We start from the raw sequence: 25524 nt of genomic DNA on the forward strand, positions 1-25524 counted from the left end.
TTTGCCCGCCCAGCTGGTGCTACAACCTCTGCTGCGCCAAGTCGCCGCACCAGAACTCGGTCCACGCCTCCTCTACCAGCTACCGCTGACAGGGGTTTTCAGAATACGAACCTTGAGAAAGTGCCGTTTCTGCTTCTTGCCACTTCAATTGTTGCTCTCTGACTCTACTGTACAGTAGCATATTCCTGGTTGCCTCGAGGCCTTATTTTGGCTCAGCCGTTCGCAGCCTTGACAGCTCATCGGTGGCTTTTGTAACGAGTGTTGTCTCCCAATTTTGGTGATGCCTGGCCAAGGTTCATTAGCACAATCAACATGCCGACGAGGAACTTACTTGACCGCCTGGTTGGCATGGTGATCGCGGATGGTGGTTGATTTATGTGCTCTGTTTGACTCAACAAAGCTATCCCTTTCATCAACATCACAGGCAGCCTTGTGTAGCAGAAGATTTGCATTACGCCCATCAAAGACGCGGAAGGAGTTGGTGGTGACTATTACAAACAGCCGGCGCTGAGTCGAGGTCTTGATCTGCGCTGTCTTTTATCGCGCCATCAAGAGGAGGACCATGTGGTCCTGCGATATGCACTGCTTGGTTCCATGATTGCCCCCTATACCAGGCGAGTTTTTTTTTTTTTTTTTTTTTTTTTTTTTTTTTTTTTTTTTTTTTTTTTTTTTTTTTGCCCTTTCGCAGACAATGCTGGCGGCGATGTGCAAGGACATCTGGCGGATATGGCCTGCGAATGATCAAAGAGCGCCACCTGCCGATCTGACGGACGACTGCTACCTGCGAAACCATTACACCATATTAACTATATGTCTTTGACAAGAATTGTTTGAGAACATTCAGTGTTGATTTTTTAACAAAGTTTCGCGACCTGAGTGATAACTCATATATATCACCAGCAACGCATGGCAGGATAACAATAGGCGCGCCCAGTTCTTCAGAGCCTACACAGCAACAACACATGAACGAGCGTTCACAGGATACTGTCGTCCGCGCCAAATCCTCGCCCACAAAGGGGTAATTTTTCTGGGCGGCGGGCCAAAACCCACGATGGACTGGGCCTTCATCATGGTATCGCGCGTTATGGTACCCTAATGGCGCTTAAATCGCCCCAGCTTGACCCGGGAGAGGGCCCATCCGATGGTCCCCAAAGATGGCCAGATCTTGGGTCAATTGACTTAAGCGCTCAATACATGTCGGTCTCTCTAAGCGCCGCGTTGATGGGGTCCAAAATGGAGATCGATGTGTGATTCGTCGTTTCCTGTCAATACTCATTCGCTGGTCTTGAGCCAACCCTGGTTATAGGCCTTGGCAAGTTGCTGCGAATAGAAATAATGGCTGCACCCGGGCGGGCACTTTTGGACATGGCACGTCAAAGATAGAAACCAACATGCCAAAAGAAGCCAACAATGGAGGTGGAGGAGCCCATGATAAAAGTCTTAAAAGGCGACCCGGAGTCGCAATTTGGTCGAGCCTGTAGTTATTAATGTTACCATTTTCAGTACAGTACTGGCGTTTGTTTATATGCAAGTGTCAAGCCCAACATTAATCCTCATACTTCAACATGACTTTATCATTCTCAATATCAAAATCCCGGAGTATGCCATGGCTCCTCGCCATATTTCTCGTCTGGAGTCTCAATTACGACATGACGCTTGCCGCTTCACATGGACGCAGCCGCATCAACATGGCACAGGCTCCCGCCCCGACGCCAGCGCCCGACCTGCGCGCCCGAGAAGATCAAGCAAGCAACCCGGGGCCCATTACGACAGAGATGGCCACCTGCGGCTTCTGGGACGGCGATTCTGCCCTTCCAAACGACTGGCCCGGGCACACTTGTCGCCTAGAGCCGAGTCTCAGCATGTACCATTGGTGTCCGACTAGCATCACTAAAGGTCACAAGGATTACAAAAGCTGCGCACCGATTGCCAAATGTCAAGATATGTACAACTGCTATAAGGGTTGTGGGGCATCAGAGTCTGTGAGGGAGGCATTGACTGTCACATGGTATGTTGGTCCTCACGGCCTTCGAAATCGGAAGTGGATGACATACCGGCTGTTTTCTTCTTCTTTTTTTTTCTCTTCTTTTTTTGCTGAACCAATTCTAACCATGTATTCTTGCAGCTCGGAAACAAGCCTTGCCTGTTTTGTTGATTTCTTTACACTCGGGCCGGGAACCATATACTCCGAGAGGGGATGTGCTTTGATCAACGGAGATTTGACAAGGCATATGTCAACCAACACCATGGGAGAGGATGAGCTCAAAAGCTTTTATAGGACGAATACGTTCGAGACCCCGAGCCTCACGCAAATGACGACCTTTGAGAACATTCAATCTCAAAAAGCCACGTCGCCGACACTATCGACGAGCGCAAGCCCGGCTTCTTCTACCCTGGGTTCTTCGGTGAACAATACCGCAACCTCGTCGACGTCGAGTCTGAAGACTTTCCAGGGTTTTCAGAGCCCTACGTCGAGCTCGTTGGTGCCTACTGCGAGCAGTACAGACAGTGATGGGGCTGCTCCAGGGCAGAACTCGGCATGCGAGCTGCCTCTGAGCGGGTTTGCGGCTATGATTGGTATTTTTGCCTTCATTTCTATGCTTTGATGCGAATGGCAACTTGTGGATACTCGATCGAGATTAGTCAAGAAATAATAGTGTATTTTTTGATGTTGAGCCTCTTTTGGCGTTGCCAAACCTGCGTTCCTCAAAAGATTTTCATGAGGAGCCAACCACAAGCATCATCGGCATCTGGTTGCACGTGACTGGGTGGTTTTTTTTTTTTTTTTTTTTTTTTTTTTTGGTCCCTGTGTTCGCTTAAAATTGTTGGCATGTCTTATGATCCATCTGCTACTGTACAAATAAATGTCTTCTACGGGTCGGTAGCATGAAACAAGGGTTCAAAAGGGTCAACCATAGTCATATACGCAAGGTTTGCGTAGGTATGTACCATAAAATACTCTAGTTCTAGACCTAGTCAGTCCTTATACCACTTCCTGCCTTACAGGGCCCGTGTAGTTTCTTCTTCTTTCCTGAAGAATGCTAACTCTACGCTTCGATCATTGTCCAGCACAATGATGCCCGGCACTGCTTCAACGACGGTCGCCTTGATCGTCTCCTCCGCTGTGGCTGCTCTCGTCTTGGGCAAAGCATGGAGACTCTACGACTTCTTCTTTTGCCCTCCAAAGCAACCGCTTCATAGGTACAAGATATTCGAGGCATTGCCAACCAAGGAAAGCACTGAACCTCCTACCGAAAACAATGCCTGGGCACTCATCACGGGTAGCAGCGCCGGTATCGGCTTTGGATACGCACACTATCTCCTCTCTCACGGCTTCGGCGTTGTTATACTCGCACACGAGAACATCCCCGCCGCGGTTGAGCAGCTGCGCACGCTGCACCCAGACATAGCAAGCAAGGACCGCATCAAGGGAATCACAATGAACTGCACAACGGCCAGCCCGGTCGAGATCAAAAACTTGATCAGCGAAGTGAGCCAACTACCGATCACGATACTCATCAACAACGTAGGCAGCATCCCCATCTCGTACCCGCACATGCGACCTTTTCGGGACTATGACGCAGAAGGAATCGACGCATGCATCAACCTCAACGCGCGCTTCATGACGCACATGACATGCCTCATGATACCAGTGCTGCGTAGAAACGTCGAGCCGTCAGGCGGCCGCGCTCTCGTCCTCAACGTGACGTCGCAGGCACACCTGGGCATGCCGTTGCTGAGCATGTACAGCGCGAGCAAAGGCCACGTGACTGCACTATCGGCGGCGCTGACGCGCGAGTTCCGCGTTTTCGGCGAGCCCATAGACTGCCTCTGCATCGTACCAAACGAGGTGCGGAGCCAGGGCAACTCGGTCGCACCGCCGGGGAGCGTGGTGGATGTCGACTATGCGCGCATGTGCCTGGAGCGGGTGGAAAAGGCGGTGGACAGCGGGATGACGGCTGTAGTACCGTATTGGAAGCATTATTTGCAAGCGGTGGCTGCGGGATTGATCGGGGAGGAGAGATTTACGGTTGAGGTGATGAAGGCCATGGAAGCCAAGAGAGATGGATTGGCAAAAATTTGGGGCCCGGAAGGGTCCGAGGCCAATATGTGACTCTTTTTAAAGGAGAAGAGTGGTAGAAATTGACGATTGTGGATTGGATTGCTGTCTGTACCAGGTACAAACACGTCGATGACATAATCCGTAACTGCGTATGGTTGTTTTACTGACTGAGGTATGTCGATTACTATACTGTACGTAGGTTTAGCTCTGAACTTCAACCTACGACAAGGGCAACGTGGCCTCTTAAGGCTAGATTAGTCTAGAAGAAATTGAGAGTACGGTACGGAGTATCTGACATCCTTTTACCCCGCCAAGCAATGTCTGATAGACGGGTAGACAGACAGCTGACGGATTGCACAGACACCAACCTTGCAAACCAACGTTCGTTGCCCGATTGAGAAGCCAAAAAAGAAAAGGGGGTACTCCATGGGGCTCCGAGTGTTTCGGTTTCGGGGAACCACATTTTATTTAGATTTTCGAACGAGATCACCATGTAAGATCTCCCTTTCCGCAAATCTCCTGGTCAGGTTGGACTCTGCCACATTATTCATGCTTCTTGGCTCTGGTAAGAGAAACAAGGATCTTGGATTTGAATGGGATTCTACGTAGTACTGTGTGGTTTAAGCGTGAGCAGGGCGTACCGCGCTAGTGGCATGACCGACCCTTGGTTGAGTTAAGTTGACAGCTGGCGGATAATTAATTACCTGATAAGCAAAGAAAAAAAGAAGAAAAAAAAACGACTTGACCGCATGGACGTTCCTGTCATTATTGCAGTGAGCGTGCCTCGAAAAAGACAAAACCACCTTGCAGGCCTCATCAGAAAATCTTGCATCCAAAAGGGACAGATCCTAGACACCACAAAATTCAGATGTCATCTCATTGGTTAAACTCCTTGAAGGCAGCCCCACTTACCCCTTGGTATGAGGCAGCGGTAGGATCCGCATTTATGTCTCCTAATCAAAAAGAGGGAAAGAGAAAATTGGACAGCAGTCCGTCTTGCTCTTACTGTACGAGTTAGGCCTGACAGCCGACCAACCAACCAACCAACCAACCAACCAGGCAAGTCAGGTTTATCAAAAATCGCCTTGGGGGGTCCATTTTTCTTTAGGGACTGTGCTTTAGCTGGCCGCAATTTACAGTACCAATCCCAGTACCACTACCTTGCCAGGCTGTCTTTGTCGTGATATGATACCTTTCTTCTGTCCCGAATCGCCATCTTTTTTCCCCTCTTGTTAGCAGTTTAACAGCTGAAAAGCTTCTGTAAACGGTCTGCAAAATAACGTTGACGACAAGTTATCAACGACTGATTGATAGATATTTCCATGGTCAGCCATTGATGCTGCACGATTGATTGATTTCTTGGTCCCAATGTTGCCATCCTCAAACTTCAGATAAACCGTTGTCCACACTGTCCCACACACCCTAACGCATAACCCCGGGGTTGAACCTGCTTTGCTTGCTTGTCCGCCCCCTTTCCAGTTCAGCCGATTTTTTTTTTTGTCGACCTTTCGACCACACCCAAAACCCCCAAGACGCGTCCTAATAAGCTTTTCTATTTCTCATTTGCCCGGCTTTGCCTATTCGACCTCGATAATCACTGCTGGGAATTTCATCACGACGAATTCGAAAGCGATTCGAATTGGGCTCCCGTCCCTGCCGTTCGTTACACTTCTAATCGTACCCGGGCTTGGAGCGCACCATTTTCCCCTTTGACGCCAGCTGGACATCAGCCTTGGCTGGGGCGCTTGTTCATACAGCGCTCTTGATTGGCATCCAGACGAGGCTACCGACACAACATTGACACCTGTGTACGGAGACTAGATGCAGCGAATTCTCTAGTCGTGATTCCCGACTGTCTTTCCTACCCAAACCACCACCTATTGAAACATTCGAATCGTATTTCTGCTGAGAAAGAAAAAGAAAGGGAGCAAAAGTCTATTGTCGTGAGCCGCCATGGATCTCTTCCGGCGAGCCCGACGGCTCGTCCCCAAACAACCTCCTGGGCAGCTGCCTTCGGCCAGCGAGAAGAGTAATAAACCTCAGGGGCCCAACCGCTTGACCTCGCGCCTGGCCTTCTTCAGGAGGCCGCTTCGGTTACGCGGTAACTCAAGCGTGTCTGTGCCTCTGGGAGTTGTCATACTATTCCCATGCATAGTTGTCATCCTCATTTTGGTGCTTTTTGTTCGCCATCCCAGCTCGCCAGGCAGGATATTGATGCCGGCTGGCGCACCGCCAGCAATCAGGTATGTTTCTCTACAGCAACATGCACTTTGGTGACCTTCCTTATCTCTTCTTACAACCCCATGTTACTTGAGACATTGTCTAACGGTTTGCCTTTGCCGTCTGTCTTACAGAAAAATTAGCGAGAAGCACGACAAGGTCTTCGTCAACGGCTGCCTCGACCCCAAGACTGAGGCCGATAAGGCTCCTCGCGCCAACGCTGCCTTTGTCGTCCTTGCCCGCAACAAGGAGCTGGATGGTGTCATCCAGTCTATCAAGTCAATTGAGCGCCACTTCAACCGCTGGTTCCACTACCCTTATGTCTTCCTCAACAATGGCGACTTCAATGAGACCTTCAAGGAGACCGTTCGAAACCACACCTCGGCACCCGTCGAGTTTGGCTTTGTCGGTCCCGACATGTGGGGATACCCCGACTGGATCGACGAGAAGGTTGCAAAGGAGGGAATTGCCAAGCAAGGCGACGCTGCCGTCATGTACGGTGGTCTCGAGAGCTACCACTCCATGTGTCGCTTCTATTCTGGGTACGTTTTTTGATACCGTACTTGGTCATGCCTCAGACCTGACTGCTGTTGCTATTGCTAACCTATAACACTCTCACAGGTTCTTTTACAAGCACCCTCTTTTGGCGAAATATGAGTGGTACTGGCGTTTGGAGCCCGAAATCAAGTACTTCTGCGACATTACCTAGTATGTGCCAAACTAACTGCTCACACGTATCCGTGACGAATTTGACAATTAACTGTTTTGAAACAGTGACCCTTTCCTCAAGATGATCGAATCAAACAAGACATATGGATTCACCATTGCCGTTAAGGAGCTCCGCGAGACGGTCCCCAACATCTTCCGTTACGCCTCGGCTTACAAGCGCCTCAAGAACATCACCAGTCAAGGCCTGTGGGAGATGTTTGTCGAGCCCACTCAGGAGAAGGAGCCTGAGAAGGAGCAGCTTCCCGAGGACGACCCTAACTACAAGCCACCTTTGCCTGAAGAGGTGACACGCAACGACCCGAACCGCAACACACCCATTGAGATCGACCCCGAGGCGATGGAGGGTGAGAAGTACAACATGTGTCACTTCTGGTCGAATTTCGAGATTGCCCGCCTGAGCTGGTTCCGCAGCAAGGAGTACGAGGACTTCTTCCAGATGATGGACAGGAGTGGTGGCTTCTGGATGGAACGGGTAAGTTTTAATTGTCTGGCAAGCACTTGTGATTTTCGAGCCATTTGACACATTTCTAATCACAATTACAATAATCTCCAGTGGGGTGACGCACCTATTCACTCGCTCGCCGCGGGCGTTCTTCTCGCGCCGCGCGACATCCACTACTTCCGCGACTTTGGCTACCGCCATACCACGATCCAGCACTGCCCGGCCAACGCGCCGTCGCGGCAGCTGGCTCGTGAGCCATATCTGGAGAAGACGACTCTCGACGAGCGCAAGAGGCAGGAGGAGGATCAGTACTGGGAACAGTTCGACGCCCCCAAGGAGAATGGCGTTGGTTGCCGATGCCGCTGTGACACCGATATCGTTGATGTCGAGGGCAAGGACGGCAGCTGCCTGGCCGAGTGGGTCGACGTTGCTGGTGGCTGGGCTAGCCCTTGATGATGTTATGATGATCGTAAAGGAGATGCGATGTGAAAACAAACTAAAGAAGTTCAAACTGCGCAAAGCCAAGAGAGGAAGAGAAGCGCGAGTTTAAGAATGCCTCCGACCTCACCTCCCTAGAGCGCAAGGTTTATGTTGGGTCATGTATGCATATCCATGCCTCCCTCGTCTCTTTCATGCGCGTCACAACGCAGCAAACAATGCTTGGGCGGGCGCACACCTCGTGTCCTCCTTTAGAGATATGTTGGAGAGGTTATTGTTCTGAGTAATAGAAGGATGGGTAACGAAATTATTATACTACTACTACTACTACCATTTGTTCGTTCGAGAAAAAGACAAAGGAGACTTTGAGCGCATTGATTATTTTTAATGAAAGTAGAAGAAGCAGAAGAAGAGAGGGAAAGTCGACAAACAGGCAAGCGAATCGCATCGGTTCATTGTTTCTTTTTCAAGGCAGGTTCCTCTTGTTTAATTCAAGTACAGAGCATCGGAGACAGTATGTGTTTTCTCTTGTCTTGATGAATAATTACTATTGATGTCTTTTTTTTTTTATTTTCTTTTTTGGCTTGTCTCGACCTCAGCTGTGGGCAGGCAGGTGGTAATCTCATCTGGTGTAAGTTGTTGCATTACATTCTTGTCAAGCCGGGGTAGTTCTTTGTCGGGTAGCAACCACTGATTACAACACAAAAGGAGCCCATCATGTGAGGACGGTTGAAGCGTTGAATTGATCCTATCATGCATCGCGATGAGGTACAAATCTTACGTCTTGCGATATCCTATGATCTTCCCGGTGCGCTCATGTTGTAAGAAAAAGGCACTTGCGGTTCTACGTTCCAGGCTCCATGACATTTTTGTGTCATGGAAATATCCAATCCACCTTGGCTACCCAAGTGTTGATAATAAATCGCCTAGTTTTCTTTTCCTTTTTCAAGTTCTTGGGCCCTCTCCATGAATGCCAGCCATTCTTTGCAACCGCATCCCAGCTGTCAAAAAAAAAAAAAGATCCATCCCCCTTCACCAACTCGGGTCCCCCTGATCCGTCACAGCACCGTGGCTCGCGTCACCAACCAACCTCGCATACTTGGCCAGGACGCCCCTCAACGGCTTGGTCACGGGTCTCTTCCACTCGGCCCTGCGCCTCTCCAGCTCCTTGTCGACCGCGTCCAGGTCGCCCTCGGCTGCGACGCCGTCGATGCCGATAATGTCGATCCTGTTGGCCTCGGCGTCGATGCGCACAATGTCGCCGTCCTTGACCAGCGCGATGGGCCCACCGGTGGCGGCCTCGGGCACGACGTGGCCGACGATGAAGCCGTGGCTCGCGCCGCTGTACCGACCATCCGTCACGAGGGCGACGTTGGAGAGGCCGGCGCCCATGATGGCTGCCGACGCTCGGAGCTGCTCGGGCATGCCCGGTCCGCCCTTGGGGCCCTCGTAGCGCACAATGGCGACGAGGTTGCCGTCGGTTGCCTTGATCTGGCTCGTGGACAGGGCGTGGTCCAGCTCGTGCTCCTTGTTGAAGACGCGCGCCCGGCCTGTAAAGGAAATGCCCTCCTTGCCGGTGATTTTGGCCACGGCACCGCCGGGCGCCAGGTTGCCGCGCAGGATGCGGATGTGTCCTGTGGCCTTGATGGGGTCCGACAGCGGGCGGATAATGTCCTGTCCAGGGTCGAGGGACGGCCAGGACTCGACGTTCTCGGCGAGGGTTTTACCTGTCACCGTCGGGATCGTGCCGTCGATCAGCCCAGCGGCGATAAGCATCTTGAGCACCGACGGTGTGCCTCCGACGCGGAACAGGTCTTCCATCATATAACGGCCGCTCGGTGCCATGTTGGCGAGCATGGGAATACGGTTGCTAGTACGTTGGATGTCGTCAATGGTCAGTGGAACGTCTGCCGTGTTGGCCATTGCCAAGAAGTGCAGAACGCCATTGGTGCTTCCACCAAGAACCATAGTCAAGACCAAGGCGTTCTCGAAAGCGGTACGAGTGAGAAGGTCCCGCGGTCGAATATCCTTCTCCATAACGGTCTTGATGGCCTCGGCAGCGCGTTCACATTCGCGTGCCTTTTCAGCCGACGTCGCTGGGTACGAAGAGCTGCCGGGCAGACAGAGACCCATGGCCTCGATGGCGGTCGACATGGTGTTGGCCGTGTACATTCCACCACAAGCTCCAGCGCTGGGGCATGCATGGGCCTCCAGGTCTTCCATGACGTCCGAGGGGGTAGGGTCGGCGTTGTTGACCTTGGGGGCACTGGCGCACGCTTTGAGCTTGCCGTATATGTAGGCGCCCGAAGCCTCGTAGCAGGTTGAGATGTTGATGTCACGACCCAGCATGACCGAGTGGCCCTTGTTGATGGTGCCACCGTAGATCATAAGGAAGGGGCGGTTGTGGCGGGCAGCGGCCATGATGACGCCGGGCATGTTCTTGTCGCACCCCGGGATGGAAATGTTGGCGTCATGATGCTGCGCGCAAGTGACAGTCTCTATACTATCGGCTATGATCTCACGGGACTGGAGGGAAAAGCGCATTCCTGGGTGTAGAGGGACCCGGAATCACGTTAGAACAGAAACACAACTAGGGTAGGTAGGTAGGTAGGTAGGCAAACAAAGCCAAAGAGGCTTGCTCTTTTCTCGTGGTGGTTTTCAGGGGTAAGAGCAGCTAGGAGCAGTACCTTCGCCACCCATGGTGATGCCATCCGACACGCCAATTGTGCTGTACTGCCATGCCAACATGTTCTGCTTTTCGACGCTCTTTTTTACGATCCTACCAAGATCGTATACTGCGGAGCACAGTCAAAAGAATGGATTTTGGTTGTCAGTCTCGCATCTTCTGCAGGGCCTGCTCATCAAAGCCGACAGAGCAAAGGAAGAACAAGTGCTCACAATGAGTGTTGCATGGGTTGCCTTCCCACCAGACGGTGGCGACGCCGACATGAGGAGCATTCTTCATAGTCTCCTTGTTCGGCACGCCTGCTGCGTACAGCATTGCCTATATAACCCAATTCCCCGAGGAGACAGGTGGGAGATGTCAGCTAGGTAGTCAGCTACATGCTTGATGGAAAACAGAACCCGCACCTGAGCACCTGGAAAGTCATGGTCTTTGGTGATTTTGGATGACCAGCGGTTCAACGCTCCGCCCGGAGGACGACGTTCAAAGTCCAGATAGTCACCCGGCCTGCTCTCCCGGTTGTGCATTGGCGTATCACCACTCATTGCGGTTTGCGGTTAGATATAGAAATTGAACAAGGCGGATAAGTAAGTATATCCCCTATCGAGATGCCCCCCTTTCAAAAATGTAGACAGTTACTGGCAGCTGGTTGTCTTTGTCGTTTTTTTTTTTTTTTTTTTTTTTTGTTGTTGAAGTGATGGGAATGTCTGTACAGTTATGATGGATGTCACTGTACAACAAGACCGGGCTAGATCACAAAAGCCAAAATGCTCCAAAAAATCAAATAAAAATAAAGACTTGTTTTGTTTGCTTCTTTTTTTTTGCTCCTCTTACTCCATCAAAGCATCAACAGAGTCGAGGCAAGTATGTAGCTTAGGTAGGTGAATTCGAAGCCTTCGTTGGTACAATAGCCCGAAGCCGTCCGTAGTCGGACCGCTTGACCCGAACCGAGTTTTACCCCGCGACCATCCCCAACTTTTCCACAGAGGACCCATTTGGTAAACAATAGCTAGCTACCCAGTAAGGTATGTATGTAGGGTTGAGGGGGGGCAGAAATATTAGTAAAAATAAAACTGTTTTCGGTACGGTAAAATATTCTGCCCAAATACCTACCATGTAGGTAGTAGGCTTGGGGATTATGAATCGGGATTCTCGCATTGGCAGATGGCAGCCCAACATGATCCGCCAAGGGGAGACAGAGGGGCTGGGCTGCATAGGTACTATGTATACATAATCATAGCTACCTACTTTCGTATGTAGGAGGGGGGGAATAGAGTGGGGGTTCCTTCGTATGAAAGTACTACTTAACTAGGCCCAGCACTGAAAGACAAGTCAGTCGTGCGAGGTAACTTGGCTTTACTCAAAGTTCTTTTGCTAAAAGTACACAAGAGGTATATACCTTCCCTCGCCTATGGAGAAGGGGAGGGGTAAAGACAGAAGAAGAAAAAAAAAAAGAGGGGGGGATCTTCACGTCGTGAAAAGGTTACTGTACGTGGTATTTGCAAATTGCTAACGGAAGGCACCAACGACCAACGTGTCAATCTCTTTGTCGCGCTGGCAGGTGGGGGACAGGGGCCCAAATGTAATGTGAAAAGCGCAGTCACCGATTTGTTCTTCTTGTTCCTTGACCCCACCAATTTCGTTTTTTTTTTTTTTTTTCTCTCTCTCTTTCTCACCAACCACTCGTTTGTCTTCGATCTCAACGCTCATCCTCCCTCGTACCCGCCGCGCCAAGCGATCTAGAGGGGGGACTGGTGGCAGGTTGTGGATGGATCGAAATCCGATAAACGGATCTTTTACTGTACAGTGTCGTAACATGGTGGTAGATCTACAGATTTACTTACTACCTACCTGCCTAGTACGTCTGGAACTAGACTAGGACGCACTGTAGTATTCGGTCACGTGCAACGGCAATGCACAACAACAAGCCAATATAAGGTACCTTACCTAGGTACGGAGGTACAGCAAGTACTAACTTCCAAGTACGAAGTAAGATAGCAATCAAGGGTTTGTTTGTTCTTTCAAACAGGTTTTATGTCTCGGCTATCAGTTTATTTTTGTTCACATCAGCATCTTGTAAGCTAGTTAGTTCTAGACCTATTATAGATTCTAGACTTCAACTAACTTCTCCATTACACGCAAATAAATCTCGTACTGAAATGCTTCGGAAAAAATAAAGTCTATCAAGTCTAAGGAATAAGAAATAATCTTCTCATAAAACATTCGTATACGGTACAAAGCATCGTGTGTCGCTTGTCTAAATGCCCAACTCATGAAAGAAAAAGAAAAAGAAAACATTAATACCAAGGAACTCTTTCCAACTTTTCACAGTACCACATACCTAAAATCTTTCACGATTTTCAGGGTCACCCGCCGAATCTTCCAGCAGGCTTACTGCCATGCCAGACCTTGGCACAATGGAGCACCTAAAAGGCAAAGGGTACGCCTGACCCCTGAATGACCATTGCACCTCTTGGTCCTCTTGGCCGTCCTCGCCTCCTGGTGGCCCGATTTCCAGCGTTGCCAAAATCGTGGCAAACACTATCAGCAGGCTGTTCTCTGCGAGGGTGCGCCCGATGCAAATCCGCCTGCCGAAACCAAAGTTGCCTACAGGGAACGGCTCTCCACGTCCCGGCGCTCCATCGTCCTTGGTCTGCCCAATTGTGGTGCTGCCCTGCGGCATGTAGCGCTCGGGTAGGAACTCGTCGGGGGTCGAGTACACCAGGGGGTCATGAGCCATAGCCCACACGTTGGGGTACACGACCGTCCCCTTCGGTATCAGCATGCCCCGGTATTCATCGTCCTCAAGCGTGGCGTGGGGTATCCCGAGCGGCGACAGAGGGTTGCTGCGGTATACCTCTTGAAGTAACAGGGCGAGGTAAGGAAGCTTGTTCATGTCTCCCCACGTCGGAAGTCGTCTCATCTCTGTCAATGTCGTCGTGCCAATGACGCGGTCGATCTCGGTCTGCGCGCGCTTTTGGACTCGGGGGTTCTGCATCATGTACAGAATGAACAATCGCACGGCGGTTGCCGTCTATGTGGACAGGAGACAGTGTAGGCAGGCGTTTGGTCAGTATTTCAGATGTCTGGACCATAAACAGGCGTCATGAGCTTTGCAGCTGGGAAGATGCACAAACCGTATCGCTTCCAGCAATGAGGATGGTTGCAGCAGAACCCTTGATATCATCCATGCCAAAGTCATTGTGCACACCAGCCTGTTGGTTTCTCCGAAACACATCGAGTCTCTCGCGCACAAAGCTTGGCTTTGTGGTTTTCTCAAGGGACGTCGAGAGCATCTCCCTCAGTGCGGCCGAAAAGGGGAAATTGGTCACTTGGACAATTGCCGAGCTCCACTTTCTGGCATATCGCAGGCGCTCCATGAATGGTAGCCACGCGGGAAGGTGCCTTGCTGCAAGCTCAAGAGTCAAAAAGCGGTTCAGTCAAGTCATAACCAGTTCGTCTTGACCCACCAGGCAATAAATGAATAAAAGTCTGGGAGGTATGTGACTTACTAAGAGGCCAGCGATCAACTATACTACTGGCAGGGGGCCCGGCATCCCCTATTGCCTTGCTTGCATCATCCAGGAGTGCGACGTAACGGTTGTTGTTGTTACAATATCCAGTCCATTTCAGCTCGATGCCATAACTTATATCCAGAACCACCCCGACAGCAAATCTTGTTGCTGCCTTGGCCCAATGTTCAGGGTCTCGGACCATGCAGAGGGCTGCTCGTACAGCTTCTCGCTTCTGCACTGGCTTGAATTGTCCCACTCGAGAGCGTGAAAATGGCGGTTGCAACATCCGTCGGTGCTGTTGCATTTTGGGTGACCATCGAAGCCAGGTCAGGGTTGGCGCCCATCCCATCCTGTGTGTTTGAGATTGTTTTATGGTCAGAATCTTGCTCACCACGACAAGCTCAAGTACAATAAGTAGCAAGGGGTGGTTTATACTCACAACTCCCATAGCACAAATCGAGGCCGGTCGCTGTATTTATGGCCTCGCTTTTCGAGAAGGTCAACTGCAGCCTCGAGGCTATTCAGAACGATCCATGGCTTGCCAAATGCTGAGAAGTAAAGCACATCCGATTCTATGTTGTACCCTTTATCAGACAACCTATCCAAGGCCTTTTTGAGGGGTAAAAGACTCCAAGGGCCACCCCTGCCGCTCGGGCTTTAATGAAGCTTAAAAGCAAAAAAAAAAAAAAAAAAAAAAAAAAAAAAAAAAAAAAGAAGTGATGTAGCCCTACGGTATTGTTTGCCCCACTCTGCATACTTTTTGAAGGGGGCATCAAATGGCACTGTTCGGTAGTGACCAAGGAAAAAGCTCCTCGGTGGTCCTGGCGGCAAAGGAAGCTTCCTCCGTCTAACAAAAGACAACCAACCGCCAAGTCTTAGGAAAGGCACCACGCTCGCCAACTTGCAGACAAGTATGAGCCCTAACAAAACCAGCCCAAAATTGAAGAGAGAGGTAGTGAAGTACACGCCGGCGGTAGAGGATATCATGGCGTCTCGTGAGAGGGGGTTTGTATATGCCTTCATTGTTGCGTCTTGTCGCCTTCAGGCCTCTTTGGTCAGGGGTTTAGCAGCGGTGACCCTGGAGTTCATCCCAAAGGCCGGATGATGGGGACTCCACTTGGAACTAACTGCTGTTGCAATGGCCGTGATGTTGTATCGGAGTGTTTCCGGATGGGTACGTGGAAAAAAAAAAGTTTGTTGAGAAATAACCTTGGTAGAAGAGTTATGGTATAAGGTGAGGAAATGCCTGTTCTGTTACAAGGTTATTATGTTATACTCTCCAGCAAGTAAGTCACACTGACCCCAGTAGTGGAATAAAAATATCCGGGCTGGTGTAACAAACCTTGCAGGGCTCAAAGGGTAGTAAACGGGCGCTATTTCTAGCCAAAGATGTAACAATAACGGGTTTAAACATGCCTCCGATAGGATAGATAGTGTCAGTTCTTGTCCGCTAACCCCCCCATCAACAGGAGGGCAGGGAGCGAGTCAGTTTTGTACGTTGAGTTCTTGGACAGGGACAACCCCCGTCACTTTGGGGCAGCTAAAGCCACAATCACTCACTGATTGCCGGCAGCTCGGCGAGGGTCCGTCCCCAATTAGACCAAGGGTCTATTTCTCTTTTCGGAATATTTTGTTCTATTGGCCTCTGCTCTGCCGACAGACCTCCATGCCATCCTGCATGCCTTCTATGCCAGCGCTTGGAGTGAAAAAAAAAGAACATACTTAGCATATACTGTGGGAGGTGGACTGCATCTTTAGCAGTTGACCTGAAATCTGCAGCTAGTCCAGCTAGCTAGTGGTTGTCGGTCAGGGGTCCTCTTCGGCCAGGGCCACCCCTCGACGATCCTGCCTTGTCCTGCCTTACAGAACTAGAAAGCCTCACCCGTTTGCGTCCGTCGGCGTGCTCTCATACGCTGTCGTGAAAGTGGGGTTCAGGGGCCTGCAATGGAGTTAACATCAAGGGGGTGAGGTAAAAGGCCCGCAATCATCTTGGACTATCGCCGGCGCTCTCGTCAGTCGGTGTGAGCATTCACTTAACCCCTGCGGGAATTTGGGGGACAGAATCTGCAGCGGGCGCATAGGCAGCCACGGGGAGGCGAGCCTTGGGTAGATCAAAAATAGACCTTTGCTGTCAACGTGTCACAGTATCCGGCATTGCCCTTTGCTTCTTGCTTGCATGCACGGCATGTATAGCCCGCCAGGCCACCCGCCAAATCCGGCTGCGGGCGCGAGAACCCGACCGCCTGACTTGACATCTTGAGCTTGCTACTTACTGCCTTGCCTTGTCCTATACATGCAAGTTGTCGGACATGGCAACCTCGACAACCCTTCAGCCGTCCTACCACGACGTAGTTCTCCGCCTTCGTGTAGGTCGCCCCCTGATGACCTCTCTATATTCTCACCACTCACTACATGGTCTGTAGAAGTGATATCCACTTCTACGTCATGTTTTGACGACGCCACGCTATGATAAGGGGTCATGAAAAGTCATGATTGATCTTCCTGATTCCCTTGGAACGAAGAGAAAGAATAAGAACAGAGAGACAGACAACAGATGTTACACGATGTCATTTTGGAGAGTGAGAGCTCTTCACTGTAATGTAATGTTCAAGCCACAGACAGTGGATGTACGGCGACGTCATCTGCATGGGCCTTTGAGCCACAGGCAGTAAAGTAAGAGTCCTGGGCATAGCTGCCGAGTATTACTGGTCTTTCAGTATAAGGGTGCTTGCTCGCTGTGTCACAAACCATCGACGTCGTCCCACAACGGCGCTGCTTAGTTGATAGTGAAATAAGCCAGTAGTCCTTCTTCTTAAGCCTCGGTATACGTGGTCTTCGTTCCGAGCAATCCCCAGTCAGCGTATGAGTGATTTCGGGTCAGCCATAATAACATCCTGGTCTGGGCCGATAGGACTCATTAGCCACAAATCTGACGGGCGTCACTTCCTGGTCTAGGTAATGCTCAGTTCGCATCCACCGTGCTGCGTTGCTAGCTACCAACGACCCTGGTCTTGAGTCTTGCTCGAAGGGTATCCCTGGTCAAGTTTCTTCTCAAAGTATCCTTCCTCAGACCCAAGAGACAGTCCCTTGTACTCGGGCTCGTACCTTGAACCGGAAGAAATCCCGTAGTTAAAACCCCCGAAGGTTTTAGTTAGATCCTGCCTGTCATTTGGGGCGGCATCTCGGTCAAGCGGCTGACAATCGAGTCAAAGCCCCACTGATCGCCCTGTAAAGGTGCGGATTCCACGATGTATCAAAGTATTAAGCAGCTGCTGCCCTGAAAGCTGATGACGGTGTTGATGGGTTAATGCTGAATGACGATGAACAGGGCAGGAGAGCACACATAGGCGCACAAACGCCTCCTGAATTGTATCAGCACTATGTGGGCGTGTGTCCGACAGGGGGGCGGGAGTACAACAGGCTGGGGTGGGCTCCAGTTGGGCATCAAGACGAGGCGGCCAAGTTTATCAAGCTACCAGATCAGATAACGCCCCCCCTTTCCCCCATTTTTTTTTCTTGTGTTCACCCCTCTTGCCCTTTCAGCCTTTTAACTCTTGGAAACACAAGGAAAAATGCTAAGTGCCCTCTGGACGGAATATTCAGCTCCGTAAATGTAAGTTGAAGCAGGGAGCGAAGAATGACGCAACATAACATTGATGCCACCATCCTCCCGTCGACACTCCACAGCGGATTTGTTGCATGATGCTAGCTAGCTTCACTGGACCCTTGATTGACCTGCAGAGTTGGGCAACCTAGTGCATGTATGTAGGTAGGGTAGCAATGGTAGGTAGGTACGTATGCATATTCGGAATTCGTGCATTGGACATCGTGCTAAGTAAGATTTCGAGGAAGAGATTTTGCCACTGTAAGCCGACACTGACAGCCATTGGCATTTGTCTGCGATCGCGCGATAGTCCTAAGCTAGGGTTAACCCATGAACTTTCTCGCTTCTCAACTCGCTTGAGGAGGTGTGGAATGAAGTGGACATGGTCCTCAGCTTCGGGGCCAAGGCTTCGGACTTGGCCCGAGGGGGCATAAAATGAGGACGAGATTGGTGCAAAGTGTATACCAACGCAAGGATAGGCACAGGACTTGGCTTGCATCTTATGTTGCGCTTTTGTCGATACACTGTAGGTAGCAAGGGTAGCTTGGGTGGGTAGGTAGGTAGGTAGGTAGGTAGTGTACGGAGTATGTACGAAGTAGGTGGGCTTGGTAGCTAAGGTAGAGATGCCTACTTAATACAACAAATAAAGAGCATGGTTCATCAGTGCAGCCAATCGTTTGCTTGCAAAATGGTACTTACAGTTATTAGGTTGTGGTTTTGACTGTGGCTTGTGCAGCACGATGTGCAGGACAGCCCCCTTCCTACGGTATGGCGTGACCTGTGAAGTGAATAAATGTTGGGCGGGTTTGTTCTTGTTAAAATCCGACGTCGGTCCCGAGAATCGTTTTGCGTGTCTGCTGAAAGCTCGGCGTGTTCATGGCGTTGATAGTCACGACAAGGTAATTAGCTACCCTAGGTGTCTTACCTAGGTCGATAGAGAACACAAAAAGATTCTTGCTTCTATTCAATTCATCAAGCTCGAATCTTTGTCCCTTCTCTCTCTTGCTTTTTCTTCTCGTTTTTTTGCAGCTTCGTAAGATTCATGCTGTTTTGTTAAGCTCATCAAAGCGACCCCGGCCACACTAACCATCGCCAGGATGGCAACGATGGGTACCACCAGATGAGGCATGTACCTTGTGATACGTTGGTTACCCAATCTGGAATAGCTTATTAATCCTTAATGGTGAGCTGCGGGCCTCGACCGGTCTCGAAGCAGCAATTGCAACGAATAGAATATATCGAATACCGAATCTCGATGAAATTGCTGCAGTGCCTCTCGGAGGGTCGATTTATCCTGGAACCCTGCCGTATTGAGCCTATCTGGTCCGCGGAGATGTTTGAGAAAATCTGCTAAACAGGGTCAACTTTTCTTCTTCAGCATCTAATTTTTCTTTTTTTCCCCTCTGTCTCTCCGCCTTTTTGCAAAATAAAACGGATCACAAAGATTAATAACGAAAGCGATGTATCGTAGGTAGCGCGCTAATCGTACTTGCCCGCAACGGGGATACGGCGGTAATCTACAAGGCAGGCCCCTGTTCATCGTCATTATACAGTACAGTACAGCACAGTAGGGCATGCCTCCCTGAATAATGAAGGAAACAAACAAGTGGAGATAGACAGGCACCTACCCCGTACACAAATTTACCCAAAATTTTCAATGCTCCGTACAGTACAGTACAGCACAGTACACATTGATTTGTGTCTTCCTTTTTTTTTTTTTCACTCGCTTGGATATTTCCTACCGTATGTTGGCTTTTGCTTTACTATAGTCAAGGAAAGGTAGGTACGATACCTACCTACCCACCTAGTATCTCCCAGACAAGATTTTCGATTTGGCAAATCTCAAAGCAAACCAGTGACTTTTACCCTGCTCGCCCGGTGAGGTCTGGTCACTGTTGGATCAAGTAGATACCTACCTACCCACGGTACCTAGGCAGGTAGGTAGGTAGGGTACCACTTAGGTTGGTAGTTTGCCAAGTACCTAGATTACTGCTTACACAGTCAGCCTTCCTTGGGGTGGGCTTAAGCCCACTTCGCAGTATCCATTCGGAAAAGTTATCGAGATTCGTCCAAGGATCATGCTTTGCCTAGAAAAGGTAGGTAAGGTAGGTAGGTAACGTAGTAGCTGGCAGGTACCTCTACATCATGTACTGACGATACCTTGATTGTACTCGAACTGCCATAACTTTAGGTGCCCAAGCAAGGTCACCAAGATGACCGTTCCCTTACTGTAGAATGTACCTGGCTTGGTTTCCATTTTTAAAGCAACGGATGATACCCGACCAATGTTGCTTACTTTTATTACCTTGCTTTTGTACCACGTACAGGATGTTCTAGCCCCACCGATCAGGGGCGGCTATTTGGGAGATTCCGCCCGCGTATTTGTCTCGTCAACCACACCAACGAATCGCGGGGAGGTATTCGGCATTTGACCGGGACCTCTATCAATACGAAAACCAGGCTTGCCAAGGTAGGTAGGTAGGTACTTATCTTGTTATCCATCAAATACTAAGGCACCCACAGTGCCCCAAATGACATCAAAAAAGGCGGGCCTCGACGTAGTCTTGGTAGTAACACCAACTACTTGTTTGATTAGCAACCCGCGCCTTTGGAACTGCATACTGACTGCATGCGATCAGGTGTCTTGTTTGAGAATGGTGGGAATCTACCCCTGGAAATCTGTCACCCGCGATAGCATTTCATCATTATCATCATTACCATCGTCATCATCACGTCTACACCAATGGACGCCGCTCACCAACATCGGCCTTTTTGCGAGGCGTCTACCTCCGCTCGTCAAGAATCGATCAATACCTGCATAGCTCTGTCGATGAACAAGGTAACACGGAGCAACCTTGGGCGCTGGTCACGGGCGCCTCAGAGGGCACTGGCCGCCAGCTGGCCGCCGAACTGAGCGCTTGCGACTTTCAGAACATCGTCCTGCACGGTCGCAACAATGCCAAGCTGGCTGCTGTTGAGGTCGAAGGCGATGAGAATTACAAGAAGATGAAAGTGCTCGGCGTTCGGGTCGGCCAGACTTCAGAAACTCATTCATTGTTCTCCAGTCAATGTGGGCCAGCTCGCGATCCTCGCCATTGTGGGCTGCGGTCCGTTGCGGTCCGTATCTTATTTACGGGCTGCAGGCTGCAATGATGGAAGCGTTGCCCGAGGTTGTGAGAACAAGCATGTTCTTAAAGGTAACCAAGGGCCGGATTGTGGAGTTTTCTAACGAGAAAGAATCCCAGCGAGGAAGTAGGATGACTCTCTCAGCGAAGTATTGGCTCCTACTATCGAAAGCCTACGCCTGGGACTGTGGACATCGAGAATATCTCGATTGGCGTCTCCCTAATCGATTGACCTGTGATGGTTAGTCTGGGTCACTGCTGGTATTGTTACCCGGGCTAGACAAGAGGTCTCTAGGTCAATGGCGTCGTATGAATTCACACATTCGTGGGAAGACCGACAAGTTTCGGTCGTTTACTTGACAGAATACTGTTTTTATTTCATTGGATGAACGGTCGCGAGTTGGCGATTGTTGGTCAAGGTAATGTTCCATGATCAAGCACTGGTATATTTGATTGACGCCTCAAGGAACGAACTTGCATACGATATGAATTTTTTTGGTAGGTGCCATGAGTCGATGATCATGGTGATTGAGAAGCCAAGGAAAAAAAAAAAAAAAAACTAGACGATATATGCATTGTTTTCATGCTTGCATGCAGACTCCTTAGATTGTTACTTTCTAGATCGTCTAATCTTTCCTAAATTCAAAACCCCTGCCCTCTTCAACAAGCGCAGACCAAGACCCACAAATACAGGAACTGTGATTCCCCACAAACAGCAATGAACGTTAACCCACGACGCCCACGTGCAACTGTGTGCCTACTACTGTATAGACCCTAAACATTAGAACCGAACGACTTCAGCCGCTTGGAAGTGCCCATAGCAGTAAAGAGGGCAATCAAAGCAAACCACCCTTGCCACCCTGGCACACTCCAAGTCTAGAAGGCCTGCAACTTTATTTTCACAGAGCCCTTAATTTTATTTTTCATCGTCCAGTCTCTTTCTTGTTCGTGTCCAACTGGGGTCTCGAGGATCTCGCTCCCCGTCGGCGCCCGTCCAAGGGGGAAAAGGAAAGCAAGAAAAAAAAAAAAAAAGAAAAAAAAGCCATGTCCCAAAAGATCACGGGCAAGAACCTTTCATACTCCCAAAACCTCCCACCTTTCCTCGCGCGTCTACAAGGCCAAGGCCGCGGGCCCGCAGATGGGCCCGACCCGATACTGGCCGGCCGGCGCCGGGCCGCGCGGCCGCGCGACGACGGGGAGGACGCGCCCGTTGTGTTGGATGAGCAGGGCAACGTCGTCGACGACGTCCGCGTCGGCGTAGATGGCTCGGCGGTAAGGACCGCTTCCGGCGGCAACGGTGAGGACGACGACGGTGATGGTGATGATGGGGAGGGTGGGGACAAAACTGCCGGCGAGGGCGGCGGTTCGAAAAGAGAGGTGGGAATCGGGGCTAGGAAGAGGAAGGTGGCCGCCGGTAGGGTGATTGGTGGAGGGGATGAGGACGATGATGGTGATGACGAGGTCGCAGGCAAGAAGACGGGCAAGGGTGGCAAAAGGAAAGCCGTCGTGACGGACCATGGTGCAGACGGAGAGACGACACAAGCCACTGCGACATCCAAGGCAACATCAGCAGCCTCAACTGGGACCGGGAAGTCATCGAGTAGCAAGGGGCAGAAGAAGGCCAAGAAGATCAAGCTTAGCTTTGGCGACGACGGGGATTGATGCGTATCTTGCACGAGCTATAATTATTTTATCTACTTTCCCTGGGCCGGTTTCGGTAAACACCTTGGCCGGCACACCCGGCCTGGCTCTAGTTACAGAATAGCACAAGGAGCGCGGCGTTATATCACGGCAAAGCCATCAAAGTCGGCTCCCGAGACCAGGCTGCCTTTGCTTTGGGTCGTAGACTCAGAAGGCGGCTATCTGTACACGCCAACCCGTCAAACCTCCCGTCATGACGGTCGGTAGTACCTCAGCAGCTTCTCTTGCAACGAGAGTTACCTAAGGCCATTCCCGCTACCACCAGCGCAGAGGGTTTTGTGCCTTCATGGATAGATCGCGCTTAGGAACACAACGCCTAGACCGTGATAGCACGCAGTTCTCTTCGAGTAACAAAGAAGAAAAATCAGTCTATTCACTTCACCGTCCCGCAGACTATTCTACAAAATGCGAACAACACCATGGCTTTTTATCCCCAGACCCCATCGCTAGGGTTTATATTGGGGCATATCCAGCTGATTGATGTACTGGCCCGGGCGTTTCGTTATCTTGAAGCACCTCAAAAGCAAGCAGCGAAGAAAGCTTCTATTTTCCTTAGTAGTACTTGGGGTGGACGTAGTCGGCAAAAGTCTTGACGTCCTCCTGTGCGTGGTGGTCGTGGCCGTGGTGGTGGTCGTCCGCCTTGCCAACAAACTCCATCTTGAAAACACTGCCACACTCGGGGCAGCGCTCGACGGGGCGCTTCTTGTCCATCTGTGCGTTTGTCGTTGTTGATTAGTACATATCCCTGCTTTACTTGTATCTTTTTACCACGGTCAACCAAGAATATGAAAAAGAACTCACGCCGAGCCAGAGGACCTCGTGCGAGTCCTTGGGGAAGCCAGTGCATCCAACGAACTGCTCATCACCGGCGGAGCGGACCATAACGGGCTTCTCAATGGTGCCCTTGTACGGGGCGTCCAGGGGCTTCATGTTGAAAATGTCGATGCCCTCCATCTTACCGAGAATCTCGAGACGCTCGAGACCAGTCGACTGCTCCAAATCCGTAGGGACAGTACCAGGCTTGGCACCGGGGCCGACCAGGTCGTCGATGGTCTTGATATCTGTGCAAGAGGCACAAAGGAAGTTAGCTAGGATCGAAATGCTTCTCATACATGAAGTTCGTCCATAATATTTAGCCTAGTGTGTATCCGATAGAACCAGGCTTTCTATCATGAACCAGAACTGGCCGTAGATAAGCCATAGTAACGAAATTCCGGCGCCTGTAAAAAGGCTCAAACACTTGAAGAGAACATGGCGAGATGATTACGTCTCAGAAATGAGGGTTTGGTATCGTACCGGCGAGAGTCTGGACCTTGGGAGTCGGCGCCTTCGATTCGCTTTCGTTTGAGCCTGTCAAATGAGCAATTGAACATCCCAGTCAGTTTCAAAATCAATCAATTGGTCCCGAAAAGTGACACATATTGTAGATAGGGCCATATCTATCGCCCGGAGCAAAAACAAAAAGGACCAGACAGCAATCCGGGTCAACTCACGGCGAGCAACCGAGGTCACAAAGCTTCGGCGCACAACGCCCGAAACGGCGGCGCGACGCGCGACACCAAAGGCAGTTCGTGAAAGCATGGCGACAAGGTCAATTGGGTGGTTTCGGGGGAGGGGAGAGTTTTCTGACGGTCGTGAGGGCGGCCGGGTGTTCGTGTTGTTGTGTTGCTCTTTGCGAAAAGCGGGATTTGGGAAGTGAGGATTTGACGTTGACGAAATCCCGGATGGCCTGATTCAAGGTCCAGTGGAATCAGGCACAAACTCACTGGCTAACGCAAGGCTGGGCTGCTGTCAGAATTGCTTGCTCCACTGGACAGGAGCTAATTACTAATTTGGGAATGGTACGGAAACCAAGTCACGTGATTCATACGTTTATCATCGGTGGCCGTCCGTCGCCTTTTATAGCAACCTGGTACCTTTACCTCACTTTGGATACCTGACTTAGGTAGTCTTTCATTTTTCTTGGTGTCTTTCTTATATTGACTACTTCTCGACCTGCAGTATCAGACTATTCTGTAGATTTGTAGATTTGTGGATACACACACACACACACACACACACACACACACACACAATTTGTGACTTTTAAACCACCTGAAGATGGCTTTGTTATTTTGCGCTTTTGGCATGAAAAAGGAAGTATACGACATAAACACCGAAGACAATATGGAGTATTATGATGCAAAATGGCATCTCATCTCCATATATTCACATGCAACCAATATCACTCGTATCCTATTTTCCGATACTATTGGCAAAACTCGGCTAGAGTGGACTGATGCGAGCTTATCTTTGTTGTGCAGGCTACATGTATCTAAATCACTACGGGTTAGCTAAAGACCATCTCCTTTCACCCTGTTTAAATTATTGAAAAGGCAATCAATGCCTCGACGGGTGTTTCAAAAGCCAACCATCTGATGTCAAATATGTCGAGTTGTGCTTTCAGTGGTTACGGCCTCTGCCGCAGGAAGCCTCCCCGTGGGCGACTTGCTGGTCGCAGTCTCCAACGACATGGTGCTCAGCACCGCGCCCAACCCAGCATCAAACCACTTGAGCTCTATGGCATCCGCAAAGGACAAGACAGCGGGACTACTCATCAACATTCACCACAAGTCCGAAGCAGAGAGCACGTAGACCAAGGCCCCACTCCCTCTTGCCCCCCAGGGGACGCCCCTATTCGCGTGGTCTGCATTGCCGAGAACCTCGATATGGTCCAGTACCGACCAAAGACGGCCTGGAGGGACCAGAGCGGTTGCTTGTACAAGAGGCGAACCTATCGTGGCGGATCTCCAATTTCAGACCGGCGAAAAGACACTGGTCCACGGACCAGTATCGACGGTTTGCGTGGCTTTTTGTCGTTTGCTACTCAATCCGTGGCTATACTAGTCCACGTTGCAATAGAATATCGCCACAGAGCAGCACTCGCTCTGTTATCCATCACTATCAGTGTTCTGTCACTTCCCAAACCCGATGTGTGACCATGGATTGGCCCAAGTCACAATGA

General features: G+C 50.4%; 9 protein-coding genes across 9 annotated transcripts; 4 read left to right on the forward strand and 5 right to left on the reverse strand.

Annotated features, from left to right (window-relative positions):
• Nucleotides 1-1649: 1649 nt before the first annotated feature.
• PgNI_08094 (uncharacterized protein) lies at nucleotides 1650-4987 on the forward strand (the record flags this gene model as incomplete). Its single annotated transcript, XM_031128094.1, has 5 exons — nucleotides 1650-2008; nucleotides 2126-2560; nucleotides 3007-4110; nucleotides 4480-4628; nucleotides 4932-4987. 5 exons carry the CDS (start codon nucleotides 1650-1652, stop codon nucleotides 4985-4987), a joined length of 2103 nt encoding a protein of 700 aa, XP_030978552.1.
• A 292-nt stretch (nucleotides 4988-5279) lies between these two features.
• On the forward strand, nucleotides 5280-8403 carry PgNI_08095 (uncharacterized protein). The gene is made up of 5 exons (XM_031128095.1): nucleotides 5280-6306; nucleotides 6418-6825; nucleotides 6905-6991; nucleotides 7058-7484; nucleotides 7566-8403. The coding sequence occupies exons 1-5, from the start codon at nucleotides 6017-6019 to the stop codon at nucleotides 7905-7907; spliced, it is 1554 nt and encodes a 517-aa protein (XP_030978553.1). The 5' UTR covers nucleotides 5280-6016; the 3' UTR covers nucleotides 7908-8403.
• Nucleotides 8404-8924: 521 nt separating this feature from the next.
• On the reverse strand, nucleotides 8925-11270 carry PgNI_08096 (uncharacterized protein; the record flags this gene model as incomplete). The annotated part of the gene is made up of 4 exons (XM_031128096.1): nucleotides 10983-11270; nucleotides 10791-10896; nucleotides 10580-10687; nucleotides 8925-10438 (listed from the first exon to the last, which is right to left on the reverse strand). Exons 1-4 carry the CDS (start codon nucleotides 11118-11120, stop codon nucleotides 8925-8927), a joined length of 1866 nt encoding a protein of 621 aa, XP_030978554.1. The 5' UTR covers nucleotides 11121-11270.
• Nucleotides 11271-12916: 1646 nt separating this feature from the next.
• Nucleotides 12917-14394, reverse strand: PgNI_08097 (uncharacterized protein; the record flags this gene model as incomplete). Its single annotated transcript, XM_031128097.1, has 3 exons — nucleotides 12917-13609; nucleotides 13713-13984; nucleotides 14088-14394. The coding sequence occupies 3 exons, from the start codon at nucleotides 14392-14394 to the stop codon at nucleotides 12917-12919; spliced, it is 1272 nt and encodes a 423-aa protein (XP_030978503.1).
• A 233-nt stretch (nucleotides 14395-14627) lies between these two features.
• PgNI_08098 (uncharacterized protein) lies at nucleotides 14628-15083 on the reverse strand (the record flags this gene model as incomplete). The annotated part of the gene is made up of 2 exons (XM_031128098.1): nucleotides 14822-15083; nucleotides 14628-14662 (listed from the first exon to the last, which is right to left on the reverse strand). Coding segments are annotated over exons 1-2 (291 nt in total), but the record flags the coding sequence as incomplete, so codon positions are not given.
• Nucleotides 15084-17241: 2158 nt separating this feature from the next.
• On the reverse strand, nucleotides 17242-17535 carry PgNI_08099 (uncharacterized protein; the record flags this gene model as incomplete). Its single annotated transcript, XM_031128099.1, has 2 exons — nucleotides 17242-17316; nucleotides 17434-17535. 2 exons carry the CDS (start codon nucleotides 17533-17535, stop codon nucleotides 17242-17244), a joined length of 177 nt encoding a protein of 58 aa, XP_030978548.1.
• Nucleotides 17536-21863: 4328 nt separating this feature from the next.
• On the forward strand, nucleotides 21864-22481 carry PgNI_08100 (uncharacterized protein; the record flags this gene model as incomplete). The annotated part of the gene is made up of 1 exon (XM_031128100.1): nucleotides 21864-22481. One exon carries the CDS (start codon nucleotides 21864-21866, stop codon nucleotides 22479-22481), a length of 618 nt encoding a protein of 205 aa, XP_030978973.1.
• Nucleotides 22482-22868: 387 nt separating this feature from the next.
• On the reverse strand, nucleotides 22869-24221 carry PgNI_08101 (uncharacterized protein). Its single transcript, XM_031128101.1, has 4 exons — nucleotides 24014-24221; nucleotides 23817-23870; nucleotides 23322-23581; nucleotides 22869-23231 (listed from the first exon to the last, which is right to left on the reverse strand). The coding sequence occupies exons 1-4, from the start codon at nucleotides 24099-24101 to the stop codon at nucleotides 23073-23075; spliced, it is 561 nt and encodes a 186-aa protein (XP_030978974.1). The 5' UTR covers nucleotides 24102-24221; the 3' UTR covers nucleotides 22869-23072.
• A 725-nt stretch (nucleotides 24222-24946) lies between these two features.
• PgNI_08102 (uncharacterized protein) lies at nucleotides 24947-25498 on the forward strand (the record flags this gene model as incomplete). Its single annotated transcript, XM_031128102.1, has 1 exon — nucleotides 24947-25498. One exon carries the CDS (start codon nucleotides 24947-24949, stop codon nucleotides 25496-25498), a length of 552 nt encoding a protein of 183 aa, XP_030978971.1.
• Between the last annotated feature and the right edge of the window lie 26 nt (nucleotides 25499-25524).

This window comes from Pyricularia grisea, assembly GCF_004355905.1.
Source record: "Pyricularia grisea strain NI907 chromosome V map unlocalized Pyricularia_grisea_NI907_Scaffold_6, whole genome shotgun sequence".
Classification (NCBI taxonomy): domain Eukaryota; kingdom Fungi; phylum Ascomycota; class Sordariomycetes; order Magnaporthales; family Pyriculariaceae; genus Pyricularia; species Pyricularia grisea.

Bases quoted from the DNA above. Each gene is read 5' to 3' on its own strand.
- PgNI_08101 (XM_031128101.1), bottom strand. From the start codon at position 24,101: ATGCTTTCACGAACTGCCTTTGGTGTCGCGCGTCGCGCCGCCGTTTCG. The intron at 23,871-24,013 runs GTGAGTTGACCC...CTCATTTGACAG, and splicing joins TGTGACCTCGGTTGCTCGCC to GCTCAAACGAAAGCGAATCG. The intron at 23,232-23,321 runs GTGAGTTCTTTT...ACAAACGCACAG, and splicing joins ACGAGGTCCTCTGGCTCGGC to ATGGACAAGAAGCGCCCCGT.
- PgNI_08095 (XM_031128095.1), top strand. From the start codon at position 6,017: ATGGATCTCTTCCGGCGAGCCCGACGGCTCGTCCCCAAACAACCTCCT. The intron at 6,826-6,904 runs GTACGTTTTTTG...ACACTCTCACAG, and splicing joins ATGTGTCGCTTCTATTCTGG to GTTCTTTTACAAGCACCCTC. The intron at 6,992-7,057 runs GTATGTGCCAAA...GTTTTGAAACAG, and splicing joins TACTTCTGCGACATTACCTA to TGACCCTTTCCTCAAGATGA.